Source organism: Macrobrachium rosenbergii, chromosome 13 (assembly GCF_040412425.1).
Source record: "Macrobrachium rosenbergii isolate ZJJX-2024 chromosome 13, ASM4041242v1, whole genome shotgun sequence".
In the NCBI taxonomy this organism is placed as follows: domain Eukaryota; kingdom Metazoa; phylum Arthropoda; class Malacostraca; order Decapoda; family Palaemonidae; genus Macrobrachium; species Macrobrachium rosenbergii.
Window position 1 is genome coordinate 23,008,872 of NC_089753.1, and position 17,663 is coordinate 23,026,534.

The 17,663-nt window shown below is 37.2% G+C and overlaps 1 protein-coding gene across 1 annotated transcript; it reads right to left on the reverse strand.

The window, feature by feature from the left end:
• Window positions 1-2,717: 2,717 nt before the first annotated feature.
• LOC136845016 (zinc finger protein OZF-like) lies at window positions 2,718-17,127 on the reverse strand. Its single transcript, XM_067114693.1, has 4 exons — window positions 17,018-17,127; window positions 13,170-13,382; window positions 12,575-12,779; window positions 2,718-8,086 (listed from the first exon to the last, which is right to left on the reverse strand). Exons 2-4 carry the CDS (start codon window positions 13,334-13,336, stop codon window positions 6,890-6,892), a joined length of 1,569 nt encoding a protein of 522 aa, XP_066970794.1. The 5' UTR covers window positions 13,337-13,382; window positions 17,018-17,127; the 3' UTR covers window positions 2,718-6,889.
• Window positions 17,128-17,663: the final 536 nt, after the last annotated feature.

The window sequence follows — 17,663 nt, forward strand, 5'->3', positions numbered from 1 at the left end:
AGTGGACAAATTTATTTACCCATAATTTTGTGCTAGTCAGTAGATACACTTTTCCTGTTAACATGTCTTAGAAATGCAAACAGCATTTTTGGCTTTGCAAGCATTCTGGGACTACAATGTGGGTCATTTGGTGGTGCAGATGAGTTGACAACACCACTATTGACATACGTCAACAAGCAGGGAGGGCACAGTCTCCCCTGCTCCATGCCTGCCAGAAAAGGAATGGCACAAGTGAAGGGAATGCCACAAGTGAAGGGAATACCACAAGTGAATGGAATGCCACAACGTCACACTATCAGCCTCCTATGGTTGGCAAGGAGAACAAGATTTCAGTTGATGTCATGCATCTGCAGTGGTCATTATTGAAGACATAGGCATTAACGGAGATGATTTGGAAAACACAATTATCACGAAGGGGTGGAGTTGGCAATGCTGAAGGAGTTGCTGGAATAGAGGGACCTACGATCGACCCATCCACTGACAAGCCAAAAATGACCATGAGTTCATCTTGAAACACAGTATACAGTACATCCTTATCATTTGGGCATGAAAAAATAAATATGTAGCCCTTAGTAACAACAGTGAAGGTATAGAGGTGAAGGAGAAAGGCAAGCATAGCCAAAGCTAAAAGATGACCATGATGCAGGATAATCACCTTGCAGTTGTTGCAGGGGGATTCCCCGAGAAAGGGGACTTCTGAGAAGGCATGGCTTCAACAGGAGGAAATGGTTGGGACATCAGACGAAATCTTGCATTTCACGTTCTTATTCTTCAGTTGAGGAGGAGGCATCACAGACATAGGAGCCTTATTCATAGAAACTAGTTTTCACTACAGGTTTGACAATGAAGAGTTCAAGGAGTCTTCTGCACAGGTTTTGGGAGAATGACACTTATAAGTCTCTTTAGAGTCTTAGAGAAACTGGTCACCTGAGCAACTCACACATATTGGACATGCCTGCTGCAAGGAAAACTATGGCCCTGTACAGGAAGGGAGCTTTAGATGCAGATCCTCTAGCCTTTCACAAGTATCCTGAGGTATAATGAAAAGGCAGTGCGAAAATCCAAACAAATGCATAAGCAAAAGTGACAGGGAATGAATTCAATTCCAGAGCAGAATAGAATACAGTTAGGCCAAAGGCCAAGCACTGGGACCTATAAGGTCATTCAGTGCTAGGTCATTCAGTGCTGAAAGGGAAATTGACAGTAAGGAGGTTTTAAGGGTTTAACAGGTGGAAAACCTTGCAGTTGCACTTGGAAACAATTTTTGGAGAGGGTGGAAAGTCAGATGGAAGAAAGAATATGAACCGAGGTACAGTAAAAGAAATGAGATGTTGAAGCAAGGGCCAAAGGGCACTGCAAAGACCCCTAAGTAATGCCTACAGTGCACCACATGAGGTGCACTAACGGCACCAACTCCCTACAGAGTGGATACAGTTCAAGAAGTAAGCAAAACCTCGTAAATGCTTACTAAGTAGTAATGATATGATCATTGGAATATGAAAAAATGACAAATTTTTAATCAATTTGTATTTTTCTTAACTAACAAACCTGCAATCTTAACATAAGGGAAAAATTCCCTAGTGCCTACCTGAGTCTGGCTAAGTACCAGTGTTAGGTCGCAGTTCGGAGGTTCAAGATCTTTCGGGGAACAGACTGCTCAAAACTCTTGAGAAGCATAGAAATTTCCCACAAAGACGATTGGTTTATGTCCTTCAGATGTAGAACTAAACCTAGGGCAGCCCTGTATCCCTTGATTGCCTGATACTAAGAGAAGTTTTTCCCTGTGGATGAAAATGAAGAAGTCTGCTACTTGTTGAATGGTAGTTCCGACCGGAGAGACACCCCGGTAATGATACCAATAACAGTAGACGGCCCACTTTCCATGATGAAAATGTTATCAGAAACAGATAACTGGTATAACTCTTTACTGTGAAACAGGCAGCTGTATTCTGAAGGAAGCCCAAAACGGAAAGTAAAACAAGAAACACCCAAAACCCAAAGGAATAATGGAAATTAATTAATTACAGAAATAAAAGATAATAGTATTTATGGTAACAATGGCCTGGATGGTAAAAACACTGATTAAGAACAGAGAAATTCACAAATCACTTAAAATCCAATCAGAATGCTGTGTAAAGTAAATAAATGAATGAATTACAATGAATGGCAAAATATTGCCAATCCCAGAGGAGAAACTCAGAATCAGCCAAGACTTGGGACTGGATATATTGGTTTAAGGCCTTCACTGAGCTTCACCACCCTTCATGATCATACCAGTTTTGTTGTCTTCTATACAAAAGGATAAAGGGGAAGTTACTTTTTGGGAAAAATAAGTGAGCCTACTCAACTATAAAAGGAAAATTGGGAGCAAAAGAACAAAATAACTTGGACATAACAGGTGTGAATTGTAATTTGAAAAATGCAAATTTTATGATAGGGAGACTCCTTAACATGCTTAAAAATACAGGGTTTACCATTTCTTTTGTACAGTAATATGTAAATAATGGTAGGTAAGGAACTTCGTAATACATAATTCTACAGTTTGAAGGACTGTGAAGATGAGGCGAAGGGGACATTTTTAATTTCTCTTGAATGTGCGTGCCAAAATTAGGGCGAGTCGTATGTGCAGCATATATAGTAAGTAAAGACAAAGGGCAGAGGAAAGTAAGAAAAAACTGTACAAAAATTGGAGTGACAGGATAAAAAGAACAGTTAAATTGGAAAGGAATCTTTTTATTTCAAAAACTGCAAAGACATCAAGGTACAATAACACTTAAGGAAGATGAAGTTGACAGAGTTGTTATAATACATGGACCTAGGCTTAGGACCAAGTTATGGGTTCAAGCTTTTTCAGAGCTCCGCCTTCTTCGCAACACAAGCCACATCCATTGGCTTTTTTTATACATGGAGATAATGCAAGACTAGGATGGACTGCATAAGCATGCGATTACTGTACTTACCCTTCATAATGCCTAATTTTAAGGTGCAAGGCCTATTATCAGAAGATAACAGTAATCATTAAATGCAGTAATGTGGTACATGAACACTGGTTTCAGGTATCAATCAAACATAAGTACATCTCAGTTGTATAATGTCTTGGAAGAACCTAGTAACAATAGTTCTTTACATAGCATGTCCTATGTGGTTAAACTATTTAATGCTAATACTGTGATACAGGTACATATATCACTTGTAAGTGTTCATTAAAATATGAGGTCATTGCAAACAGAACTGTGTTCTTATACAGAATGCATCTTTAATTATTTATTGTTGTTAATTAGTTTAAATAGACCACTTAGTCATTTCCAGGCTCACTGGGTTGGCCTCAAGGATTTGTTGTAAAATAGGCCTACACAAGGTAACAAAGGTTCTTTGCAGTGTACCTTGGGTCCCCAGCTGCACTGCTATGTCTCTATTCACTTTCACCCTACACAGCTGTCCAACTTCTTCAACTTTACCTTGTTCCAATACTAACCCCTCAACTTTACCTCGTCCCAAATCTCAACCTCATCTATGAACAACTTTTGGATGAGCCTTGTGAAAGCCTACATATTTGACTTGCTTGTCTAAATTAAATTTTTAATAATAATAATAACCTTAAAAGGAAAGCAGTCCAAAATTGGTTTTACATTCTGAAATTAGTAATAAAATAGCTTTCTATAGTTTATTTAGCTTCATATTTATCTTGAATTAAGTTCCACATTGCATTAAGTGTTTATGTGTACTATCTGCTATGATCATTCATGAAACATCTAACGATTGCCTTCCCCTCCTGGTTAGTGCATACAAACAGATGAGTATTACTGTACTGAATATTTTAATTTGTATTAATGTTGCAGACTATTGTCAGTAGGCTTAGAACTGCAGTATTACAAATACTGTATTCAGTGTGTTTGTTACAGTTCCGTACAAATTTAAGTATCGGAAGTGAGCCCTGTTGGTGCTGTTACTCTAAGGTATATTAGACAGGTTTATACAGCAGTTTTATTTTTATATACAATATGTTGTTATAAATATCTAGCAAAATTTGCTACAGTATAGCAATATGATAACTTTGACTCATCCTGCAGCACCTGAACATCCAAAATATGGTATTAATCAAAGGTTTTAAATCTGGCTACTTATCTTATTCTACACTGTATTACTGTAAAATAAATTTTGTTTCCTTCTACATTTTTATGCCCAGTAAACCACCATTGACCACAATTACATTTTCACTGAACCTTCAATTGCACGACACATATTTTAAGTCAGCATAAGATTGAGACAGTTTAATTTTTCCAAGAATTTAACTCCTTTCCTTATACATAACAGCTTCAAGAAATAATTTGTTGGTAAAAGTTTTTATACTGTATAGAGTATATTGCAATATACAGTATATATACATATCCATATACTGTACTGCAAAATATATATAAAATATGAAGTAAACTATAAAAAAAAAATTGAATCCCAAATGAGAGTCCTAATATTACTAATCATGTTCATTCTGAATATCTTGAGTTTTTGATGTTTCCGATATTACTAATGTGGACCCACATGCAGTACTGTAGTTCATTTTGGATGTTATACAAATTTACAATAGTGTAAACAAATGGAGCACACCTTCATCTTACCACACAATCATACAAGGGAGGAGGAAAAAAAAAAAAAAACAGTAGCAGATCAAATAATAACGGATAAAAATAAGGGTGCATACGACTGCCCTTCCATCCTGATTTCTACTTTATGGACCAAGGGACTTGACAGGTGGTACTGACTCCATAATCCAGGACACAGATTGTTTGTACAAAATCAGTAAGTATCAAAGCCTTTCATAAAATAATTAAGAAAAATTATGTAAAATACTGTACTCTTATCAAAACTAAGACCTGAATTTTTCAGCATAATTTGCTTACTGACTGGCTACGCATTTTTATGATTAAATTTATCAATAAATTTTATTATTACCCATACAGGAAAACCATCGAACAGTTTGAATAAAAGCTGGTGGTCAATTATAATCATGTCCTCTACAGACATTAGAAAACTGGCAAGCTGAAAACAGACAGCACCAAACGTCAAAGTACCAGGTGCATTAGATGTAAATTACGGAGGTCCTAATATATTTAACATCCCTTCTTTTCTCACAGATTTTTGTATAAAACTTAACAAATGAACATAAGCTGAAAAACACTGAGATACAAGGATATATACAATGTACATAAAATACACTATACCAACTATTTCAGGACAAAATACCCTAAAAATTCCTAAAGACAGAACTTAATTTTAATTTCCCATCCAATACGGCAATGGTTACAAATTCTGATTCATAAAAAGTTGTCAATAAATGAACCATAATTAGCAAACATGGGGAGTGCTACTTTTGTCTATGTATCAAATTATTAAAATGAACAAAATTATTTCTAATGCAAAACATAATAATCTACAAAGTATATTGAATTAAAGTTGATTGTCCTCTGATTACAGTAGATTTTGTGTAACAATACATATGATAAAAATTCCAAGTGGCATAGTAGCATAAAGTACTCTGTAGACACATGTTGCTACAAAATAACCTGGACATCAGGGTTTTCACTGCACATAATGATATTTCACTGATTGTAGGTCCGTGTGATTAACTCTGATTTAACTGTTTGGTGTTTCAGCTACACAACTTGAAATTAAGTTAGAGTATTTCACACAAGGTATTTCCATACTTATTATAATATTTAAATGCCCATTAGCTATGACGGTGTTCCTGTCAAGTAGGGTATATGTACCATGCTACTTTGAATGAGAGGTGAAAACTGAATTGATGTAAGTTAAAAAAAAGTTAGGAAATTAAGTGGAAACAGATGAAAGGCAGGTCAGAGGTATACAGCTTTAGCTAAAGGGATGATGCAAAGGACCTCTAGTAGTCTATACAGTGAGACCCTGGAGAGGTGTCCCATATATAAACACCACAGTATAATTGCATAACCTACTGGTACTTGGTAGAGGAAGACAATTCCAAAATGAGGAACTACCTAGTTGATAAGTAGGGTTAGGTGACCTCTGAGAGAAGGGAGGCTGCTGCTTCACACATTACAGCTCCTAATATCTCTGCGAGTCTTGCTACTGATATCAACTCAACACCTTCGTGGGCATTTACTGTACGACGTATCATCTACCTGCACATTTCGCCATCAAAAGCGTACGTCTTGAGGCAATTACGGTATCCATACCTAATGAGTGCATGTTTAGCTTTTATGATTTCTTCCATCATCTGAGTCAGTTACTTGTATGAGTGTCACTGTACAGTTGTCATCAATGGCTTCATGTAGGGACATGCTTCAGTAAGTCTTTTATATGTCAAACATCTTATTTTGTGAGATAAAAATATATATCAACAAAATATACTCAACAAAGATTCAACATAACAAGACATGATGAAGATTATGAATTGACAACGTTTCACCTCAATCAAAATTATTATGCATTAACTGTCAAAGTACAATGAACAGCTTTAAGTCAAAGATTTAAATACTGTAGATAACTAAAATCACTGATCCAGTAATTAACTAACATATTTTTCATTCAAATTTCTCATCCTAGAACTACTTATTGTTCCTCCAAGTAACAATTCTCTACTATCATCAGTCTTCTAATGTAACTAAAATCCTGGATCACAACATTCTTGATTCAACTTATAGCTTGTCAGCAACAAAATGTACAGAATTTTGAAGAAAAAATTGTGACACTTAACATGTTTCCTCAAATTTTAACAAAATTTTTTGGTTTATAAAAGCTAACAAAAGCTAAATAAAGCTGTCTCAAGTTGCCATTTGCAGAGACTTTGCAGTTGGAAATTGCCTTGAGAAAAAATTTCCTATTCACTATTTCCCATCAGAAAAGAAAAGAATTTTCATGATGGTTCTTCAATTCTGTGTACCTTGAGATGTTTATTGAACCTAGCCTTCTCTACAAAAGCTTTTGGACAATGGCTACATACATAAGGTTTCTCTCCTGTATGTTTTGAGCTAACGTGCCGCTGTAGATGTGTCTTCTGTGCTGCTGAGTAGGAACAATAAGGGCAAACATGAGGTCTCACTCCAGTGTGAGTGCGCTTATGCTTCTGCAAGTTGCCTTTGAATGCTGTTTTGTATGAACACAGAGTACAAGAAAATGGCTTCTCACCAGTGTGCGTGCGCATGTGAGTCTCAAGTTCAGTCTTCCATACAGTCTTGTAAGAGCAATAAGGGCAAAGATTTGGTTTTTCTCCAGTGTGTTTGGCAACATGCTTCAGGAGAGCAGACTTGAGAGCAGCGCTGTACGAGCAATAGGAACATACGTATGGTTTTTCTCCTGTGTGGGTGCGCATATGTTTTTGAAGATTGTCCTTCTTTGCTGCTTTGAAAGAACAATAGGAACAAGTAAATGGTTTGTCACCAGTGTGGTTTGCAATGTGAGTTTTAAGGGATGACTTCAGCACAGCACTATAAGGGCAGTAAGGGCACGTAAAGGGTTTTTCTCCTGTGTGCAAGCGCATGTGTGTTTGCAGATTGTTTTTTTGTGTTGTCTTGTAAGAGCAGTGACAACATGCATAATGTTTATCTCCTGTGTGTTTAGTGATATGCTTTTGGAAGTACCTTTTGTTTGCAGTGTTGTAAGGGCAATGAGGACAAAGATATGGTCTCTCTGCAGTATGGTTGCGAAGATGTTCCTGCAGTGTGGAAGAGAATGATGCTGAATATGAACAGTATGGACACTGGTGAGATTTCTTTGTCTCCGGTTTGCGGTCAATATCACTTTCATCTGAAGCATTCTTGTAATCACTCACAACTATATTTCTTCCTTTGCCCAAAATGTTCTCACTGTCACTCATGACTGTATCTTTTCCTCCACCCAAACTGTGCTCACTGTCACTTATAACTGTATCTTTTCTTTCGACCAAAATGTGCTCGTAGTCATTTGCGACAGTATCTCCTCCTAGAGATTCCTCTTGATCCATTTGGAGACATTTCTCATCTACGTCAGAGCTTTCTTCAGACTCTACTTCCTCTTTTATATAAATAGTGCTGTCCATCTCAAATGTTGGTTCTGCAACTTCCTCTTTCACCATCTGGAAAAAGGATCTTTTTGCAGTTAAACTTATTTGCAAGAGCAATGTGTTTCAGAAAATCCAAGGCTATACAGACACCCTCAAGCCACCAACCTTGTTCTGTTTTTAACCAGTCTCCAGCTAGCAGCTGAGATTTATTCCATACGTAAAGACCGAAAGGTTTGTAGCGTGTATGAACAACTAAGGCTATAAAGAGAGACACCCTATATGCAACTGTTATTTCTGTCCTGCTATTTATTTATTACAAAGCAGTGCCAAGAGACAACGTATTCACATCTTAAGACTTTCACAGTGCACACCCAAAGGGTTTGTTCTTAAATGAAAACTGAAAACTTGAGCAGGGTGAAGTTAAGGAAGTCACATAGCTTAGTGGGTAGAGAACAAAGGGGACAGTTGAAAACTAAAAGGTACAAAGTGCATGTTGCATACTGTTCCACACAATGCAATATACTAACGATTCAGAAAGCTCATTAACAGAAGAATTGTGAATCCAGTAGCAATTACAATAATGTAAAACATTTTAATAATGAACTGAGATTTTATGTTAATCTTTAAAAGTAAAAAGGAAATTTTAAGGCATTTATGAATAATCAAGAAATATTAATTCAGTTATTCAAAGCTGAAAGGCTGGATATCCAATGGGATATCAAAGTTTACATGCATACTGGAACAAATGGAACTCAGAAAAACTTTTACTACAGTATTCAAACACAGTCCACAAACCATGCTTTAGAGTTATTTTAAAAAAAGATTAAGATAGACTCCCACTAAACATAAATCTCAATGACATCTTTGTATTTAGGATAGGACAAGAAAAAATATGTAGGTTCACTGAAAGATACTTTGAATGCTTAAAGATGAAACTTGAAATCAAGCAGAAAATACCATGAATAAACATAACAAGAGCTGCCAGAGGCTAAAACAGAAACATCTTGGATCTTTTGCTTGGTATACTTAGTGCATTAACTACAAAAATGCTATCCCATTTAAATGGCAATAGTGAGACTGGTTAAATGTCTTATAGATGGCATTGACTGGACACACTTCTAATTTATGGTGAACAGGGACCCCATTCTCCAAACATTTGGGGTCAGAGTACCAGGATGCTTCTTCGTTTGATACAGCAAGGGAATCAAAACATTTGATGATCCCTCCTGAAGTCCAAATAATAATGGGCCTCCAACCTGTGGCTCTTTTTGGTAATATTTAAGTGACTTTGGAAGAATTTCTCCCTATATGACCCAAGGAAGAAAGGATGGTTAGGAGTGTTTGGAGAATGGGGTCCTTTGGTCCCTGTCCCTGTTCACAACCCAGAAAGTCCTTCCAGTCTCTAAGACATTTAAAGTCACACTATACTCTCTGGGATAGCATTTTGGATTGTGCTGCTGCCTCCACAACCTCTGCTCCACATAATGTAACACTGATGACATTTACAGAAAAGGTAACTGGCCTATGTTTATTCATGGTATTTTCCTTGACCTACCACTATCTTTACCAGATGGGGTGCTTTCAAATACATAAGATAACTTGTCCTATTTATGCACAAAGTGTCTATCTTAATCTTTTTTTTACTAACCAAAGCATAATTGGTGGACCAGCCCAAAAACATCCCACTGGTTTGTATAAGTTTTGAATACTGGTCAAATTTAGTTTCTGTAATTCCAGTGTTTGTTAAAAGGATATCAAGGGGCTTTTAATAACTGCATAATATTTCTTGATTATTCATACTTACTGCCTTAAAATTTAGTTTATCACTTACAAAAAACATGCCACCCTTTTTTGGGCAACACCCCATTACACAATGCATTGTGTATACCCAAAACATGGAAAGGCAAAACACTTAGAAACAGATTACAGTACAAGGACTTCACTGTAACTTGTAACACATATCACAGACAGAAAATTGAAAACCACCAAAGAAATCGTTCCTTTAACATCAAGGTTCATCCAAAGAAGGAATGACAATTATGTTTAAGGTGACATTCAAATGTATATAAAACAAAAACAAATTAAAAACAGGCTCAAATATTTCATGGTGTATATCAAAATTTCAAGATAATTTGTCTTTTTCCTAGAATTACAAAAAACTGTCTTTCACACATGAGCATTCCTGGCTCAAGCTGGAAATGGTCATAAGCTTAGTATAACAGGGTGGTTAATTGGTAGCAGGGCACTGCCCTTACTTGTCAGTACACCATCACGTCTTCCAACAACAAGGACTACATGAGGTTGGCTGAGATGAGATTATAATGAAAAGTGCTGGTTTTGTATATAAGAAAAATACTGTACGAACTGTCTTGAAATTTTTTGTATATCTTCCTACAAGAACACTATCCTTTGCCTTTTATATAGGTGACTTACTCCTGAGGTGGGAGGAATGTCACTTGGAACTAACTAGCACTGTTCAAAAAGCTTGAGGAACATGCAAAGTTGTGAACCTCTGCCACGTCCCTTAAGGGTGCTCACAACAAAAGATTGGAGGGATAGTCAAGCAACAGGGAAATAATTCAGTCATGTATATGAGCAGGGGAAGGCTTTCTCATGTAAGCTCCTACATCGACTTGCATAGTTCCATGTGACAAAGTTTAGTACATCACACTGAACCATTATCTAGGAAAGGTTCTGCAAAATCCTGTTGGTAGCAGTATCATTGTCAGGAGATAAATAATAATACTACACACACACACACACACACACATGTGCATATCATTAAAGAAGTTGGAGAGAACACACTGTCAGACCCAAGTCTTCATACAGTTGGTAGGTTGTATAGCTTGGGTTGCAGTTCCAAATCCCAGAGGTGAAGGGGGGCCTTGAATCCTGATGGAGGTGTACTGATTGTTTTATAGTAATCTAAGCACAATGACAGCTAAAGGAAGACACCAAGCTCTCCAGAGAGTGCAGGGAGGAGTCAAGAATCAATCCGACTGTGAAGGATGAAGAACTGGTTTCAAAGTAAATAGCAAAGAAACCCTTTCCCGTTTCCTCTTCTACTTTCAGGCTGAGACCCATAAGGCAAGACAAGGGGTTGGGAAGGAAACCATGAGTCCTTAGGAGTAAGAAAACCATGATTCTTGAAGAAAGCAACCAATCATATGGAAGTTGCCTGAAAAATAAGGAGTCCAGGGTGACCAGATCCTGAAGGATGAATGAGGTCACCAAGCATTTGTGTAAGAAGGAAATCTAGTATCAGCAAACTGAACAAATGCAAAGAGGGATTGGGATGAAAGGGAAGCTACAAGCAAACATGTTCCAAGTTGCTAACAACTGCTGCATGAGTTATTGTCCTCTTGGGGGATTAGGCTTCTGGGTTCAGGAGGGGAATAATTACAAATGAAAACCCTGGTAAGTACAGGAAAACTTGTGCAAAGTGTTCTGCCAACAAAATAATGGGAAATGAGCAATCATCTCTTCAAGAAAAATCATTACTAACAAGGATCAACCAAAGAACAACAGCCTTGCCCACATGGGATGAACCCAAGGAGGGCAGACTTCACTTGAGAGACAGGGCAACAAAGAACCACTAGCAAGCGGTGCAAATGGCTGGTAATGAAATCCCTTTGGGTCAGAACCAAAGTCACAACTTGTAATCATCAGTAACAGAACCTGCTGTAGAAAGATCTAAAATCATAAGAAGAACCAACATTGTTGGCATGCTGAATGATGCTTGCCCAAACAACGACTTGCGAGTCATTGCCTGATGGTAGATGGTCACAGTAGACAGCCATCAACTCTAAGACCTTATTCAGGACCCATCCACAATAGCCGCTACAAAGACCAAGCATACTCTCTTGGTCTGAGCCAGGGACTGTGCTAGTGATAACATGCACCCAGGATCTGTCCCTCCCATAATACCAGAAATATCACAATACTGCCGGTAGCTAATCAGCTTACTGATTGGTACTAGCCACAGAACTGTTCTCACAACAGACAGGGTGGACAACCCCCTTTAAAAGGGTCTTGTAGAGGGAAGTACTATGAGTATCATAGTTGGCCCAATTACTTCTCCCAGTGTTGGTCACTAAAGGGAGCAAGACTGGTGTTCTTTCTGAGGATCCCTCCAGAGAGAGATGCCTAACCACCCCCATCTTAGGACAGACAGAGATGCAAGAAAGGGCAAGGGGGAAGAATCCTCTGCTATAACAGTGAAGGCCCAGAGGACGAAACCGAAGCCAGAACCTCAAAGAAGAGATTTTTAATGGGGCCATGGCTTTTCAAGGAGAATTTCTGATTTGCCCTATGGCTGACATCAGAAAACCACTGCAACAGCCAATAAACTGCAGTACAGATGTGTGACTCATGGGGAATGTTCTTTATAACACAGTGTCTCTTGGAGTGCTGACTGCACACACTTGACTTATGTAAACTGATGAGAATGTTAAAAAAATATTTTTTAAAATTTTCGTACACTACATTTGGCAGGCATGACATATATAATGGTAATTTCTAGAGAAAATTATAACTTGGTCTTTAAGATATTCAACTAACCTCAAGATTTGGAGGCAATTCATCAAAGACATTAGGAACAGCATCTGATCTTAAGCGAACGGTCTGTCCAGTCCTGTCAAACTGGTCTTTACTGAAATGCCGCGAGCACAAAACATCTCTCTTATTAGGTTGCCAAAGCTTTCCATCCTCATATCTATGGACTGCATGAGCCCATTGTAATCGCCTCTTTTCATCTTTGGGGAACCTGTTCACAGAAAAAACATTTAATAACACATAAACTTCTGATTATACACTAAGTATTTAACCTACCTATTGGTATCTATGTGCTGTGGGGGTTGCAGTTAAAATATTAAATGAAAAGTCAATTTATTTTCATATTCATCTTTATACCAATGTTCTAGATAAGACAACTGAAATTTAAAACACTATGACCTGGTCTATTGTACCGTACAGATGACAACATGTCAATTTTATAATGTTAGTAATTATGAACTTATTTAACTGTACTATCAAAAGCACTTTAATGCCAATATCAATAAACCAAGAATGTTATTTGGGACTAGCCTACTCAGACAAAGAACAAAGAACGAACCGTGATGGAATGTCAATAGCATGCACACAATGTAAAACTTACGTGTGAAATGTTATAGATTTTTCTTTGGAATCTTTCCCCCTTCGATTTTTGCACCCATAAGCTACACAGTGGTCAGGCATTTCTGGCTGCCTGATGCCTTCTTTAACATCTGCTGAACGTGCAAACTCATCAGAGGTAAGATGGTGGCCACCCTGTTGGATATTCATGCGTGCGAGTCAGCTCTGTCTGATCCAACTCTAAGCTCAACCTCACCTAGAAGTACAGTACTCATTAATGATTATGGTAAAACATCAACAGGCTAGAAAGGACACACTATAGAAACTATAGAAACTAGGAAAAGGTTAAGCTTGGAAGAAGACAACATCAAAAACATGAAGTTATAATTTTTACATGTTAACTTATTTTCACAGATTTTGGCACAAAAGAATAAAAATAAGAGCCTTAAACTTGAGGGAAAAACTAATTTGTTTCACTGTCATAAGAAAACCTGGTGTAAGGACCTAGGAAATCATAATAAAATAGTTAACAATATTGACTGAATCAACATCGACTGGGCAGATTTTACTATGCGACTTGGTAAAACACCGTACAGTAATACTGTATCAGTATTAATAATGAGGAAAGATGCACAAGCCAATAACATCTAGTTTAACATTTTTCAAAAACAAGGTAATAAAGAAAAAACTTTAGGAATAGATCTGATTTCTTTCATCAACAAAGAAACTTGGAGGAATGAAGATACGAACATATAATCAAGACAACCTTGAACTACTGAATATCTCTTGAAAGTTTATAACTGTGATTAAAGGTGAATAAGATTTATGCACCTGTTGAGGGAAAGTATTTTATAATTAAATATATATAAGAGAGTTTGGTTTGAAGAAGGTCAACTGCATGAAGAGGGCAAGTGGCATTGGGTAAAGCCTGAGATTACATGGGAAAAATATCAAAGAGTATAGAACCATTGCAATTATTTGATAAGAAGGGGAAGGAGACCTGGGCAGCAACTGATACGAATAAATTGTAACAATTTCTTGATGGTTTAACAAAAATATTTCGAAGATGAGATTAGTCAATGCTTACAAAATCATTTATTCAAGCAGTGCGGGGTGAAATCCAGTCCAATAGCACACCTAAGCCATGGACTTCATCAGTCATCTGGACCAGATGTCTATTATTGACCACCTACACGTCACAAAGGTTCCTTCCTTTTCTTTCCCACCAATTCAAATTTACCTTCATTTTAGTTTCTTGGAAACTATCCATTCCTTAACACTGGTAAGAGCATTATTCAATGACATCATTTAGGTCTATGGAAAACAGAAACAGCTGGAATCTGAAAATAGCTTGGGTTTCATCCCAAATCTCTAGTACCTTTGGCAAACCCATTGTATAAATACAGGATATAACTGGACCTCAAATATTCCCCAAGGGTAGGCCTCTTCTCAATGTTTAATATGATTAATATTTTTTCACCTGCAAGTGGTCTTTTGAAGACTCAAGGTCTTCATCCGCTATCCAAATTGACTATAAATCATGTAAAAACAATTCGTGCACAACTGTGTGGATGCTGCACCAAGATCAAATCATGCCAGAATACTGAAACTGCCCTCATCCATCATATCCAATCGATTAATTACAGCAGCGTACACAGATGTATGTATAATACAACTGCCCATATGATGAATGACTATCTGGTACAGCTTTAACCTGGGAAGTATGTTATTTAAGAAGTAGGGTATGATCCTTTTACAGTATTATCATCGACATCAACACGTTACAGTACATATACCCAATTAAAGTTAGTTTGATTTATTAATTTAGACAGTCAAGTCAAGCAATGGGACACTTTGGGACATTCAGCATTAAGCCAGTGAAAAGGGAGTTGAAGTGGTTGACAGCAAGATAAAGAAGCTCCAGAAAATAAAGGAATGAAGTACAAGGATCTAAAGGTGGAACTAGGGTCAATGGGACTGATATCATTCATTAAAAGGCATCATCCATGATGGGGAACTGGTCTCCTCCGTCATCATTCTTTTTGTTCTAGTTAGGGCAGTCTGTAACAGGTGATGCTTTTCCATTGTCACTGTAAGGAGCTCTTGTCCGTATTCTAACGACAAATGGCAACTTTTGATTTCCAACTTAGAGGATAATTTCTGGACAAGGGCTAGACCTTCAGCAACCACCAAAATGCCATGAAGGGAGGAGGATTCTCATGACGATAAAGTAATACAGAAGCTTTTATTTGGAAATGACAATGATAATAGTAAATCTGAACTATCATATAATTATGATGGTGACAGTAGTGAACATGATCTTATTATAGTGTAGTAATCGACAAACCTACCTTATAGCATTTTTTACTACAGGTTTTGTCAAAGATGATCATGATTCAGAGGAAACGACAGAGGAAGAAGCAGATTTGTCGAGCACCAAAGGTGGTGTGAGTAAACAAAGAAAACTTGATAAAATTTGCAAATGGAAGACCACTGAAGATTTAGTTTGTAAAAATCGGCGCTCTGAAACTTTTACTGGCGATAATATATTCACATTTTCTACAGAATGCCAAGTCTATGTTTTACGTTTTTTGTTGAGGCTTTTCCAGATGAAATTGTTGATCAAGAGCAAGTGTTTAAGTTTTTAATAAAGATTTTCAAACCGAATAACAAAAATGGTATTATTTTACTCCATGTTTTGAGAGGTATCACACTGATATGGATCACCAATATAATTCAGTATTTGAATAATTACCTAAATATCATTTGCATATTTTATCACTCTGCTATAATAAAACATAATAAAATGAAAGTACAATGCAGTATTATAATAGTAACAAAAACAGCAAAGAACTGAAGTACAAATATAAAAGGGAGAAAATTATTCGGTTATAACCTACGATTAGCAGGACACCCATTTCGGTACAAGTGGCAATACAGTACATGAATTAAGAGGCCTAACCCTGTAGGACTAGACACCCAAACCTTGACTTACGAAAGTAATTATTACAGTACAGTGCTTCAGTATTACATCCCACAGTCCAACAACGGTCGGTCGAGCATACTTGGTGTAGGGAGGGTGAAGCAGCGATGCCAAACGTGTTTTCCTCATTCGTCGAATCGGCAAATAGAGACTTCTTTATGATTCTTTAAAAGACGAATTTATCTGGGAAACACGTGTCATGATAAGTGAGGGCAGTATTGTAAGTTGATATACTGCTAGAAATAGCATATGAAAATGTCAGTTAAGAAATTGTGACGCCTCTTTCTACATTTACCCTAGGGCAAGGGGAAGGTGAGGAGGAAACAATCATGGTTTTGGGTCAGTACCTCTGGGTCATTCCTTATCCTTAAAGGATGGACCCCTGTCCTTTACAACACTGACAAACTTTGGAGATATGTAAAATAGCCTATAAGAAAAAAACAAAAACCTTAATTATTAAGAGAACACCAACGAGCCATGCAATTCATGAAAATGAAGATTGTGAAAAAATATCCCGAAATTTATTAATGGCATGACGTATGAAAGAGAGAGCGTTGACTGGAACGAGTTAATATTGAAACCGATTTAACTTTCGGTCAAATACCTTCATTATATAAGCACGGCCACTCAGCGGTACCTTTGAAATTAGGTGACTGGAAATTAAATCGGCTTAATTAACTCTCTCCCTCTCTCGTACATCACGTCATTCATAATTTTGGAATGTTTTTTTTTTTCACATAATCTACATTTTGACACAAACCTCCGAATAGGCGTACGGTGGTCCATCACCAGCCTCCGCCTACCCTATTCTTTAAATCACATAAGGTTAGTCTGGACCTCTGCCATGCCTGGGGTTAATCAGCTGACTAAAATAACCTTAGCTACTGTATAATTTTGCGCACTCTTACCTTTCGAAAGGGATTTTTAAATGTCCGTCTTACAGAGTTCACGGGACACAATTTAGGTCAAGCTGCAATTGTCATCAGTGTGCAGAGGTGTTGCCTTTGCAACGGCCCACCCTTAACTTTTCCTCCTTTGACGGACACCTGTCATTCTTTTACCTGGCGTCTCTTGCCTTTCTTTTCGACACAAACTTTTCCTGTTCTTTTCGTTATTTAAGTAATTAAATTTAATTATTTGGTACAGAAATCACTGTAATTTAACTATCTTCCTCAATATTGAATTAGGTTGCAAGTCGGAAAATTGATGAAATTTATAGGTGAGACAATAACAAAGAAAAACAAGAGTGAAATAAAATACGTAAAATATAGTAAATAGTAATAGTGTGGGCTTCTAAGTGAAGATCAGTTTGATGAACCTTTAAGCAAAGACAAAGAACATTCCCGATCTTCGTTAATTCCAGCGACAGCAATATATTAATATATATATATATATATATATATAGCTGGTGGCAGCTGGTGTACAGACGGTTGCGTGCAAATGCCCGCCTAAAAAATCTTATGAGAATCAGTCATTCCTGCGACTGAGTGATGGTTAGAAGAAGTTTACTCAAGAATTTTCTAAAAATCAATGAAAATTACAATTCCATAATAA

What these genes read in the sequence shown, in the direction of transcription:
- LOC136845016 (XM_067114693.1), bottom strand. Translation starts at nt 13,336, where the DNA reads ATGAATATCCAACAGGGTGGCCACCATCTTACCTCTGATGAGTTTGCA. An exon ending in AAATCTATAACATTTCACAC is followed by an intron (nt 12,780 to 13,169) that starts GTAAGTTTTACA and finishes TTCTGTGAACAG; the next exon opens with GTTCCCCAAAGATGAAAAGA. An exon ending in AATTGCCTCCAAATCTTGAG is followed by an intron (nt 8,087 to 12,574) that starts GTTAGTTGAATA and finishes TCCTTTTTCCAG; the next exon opens with ATGGTGAAAGAGGAAGTTGC.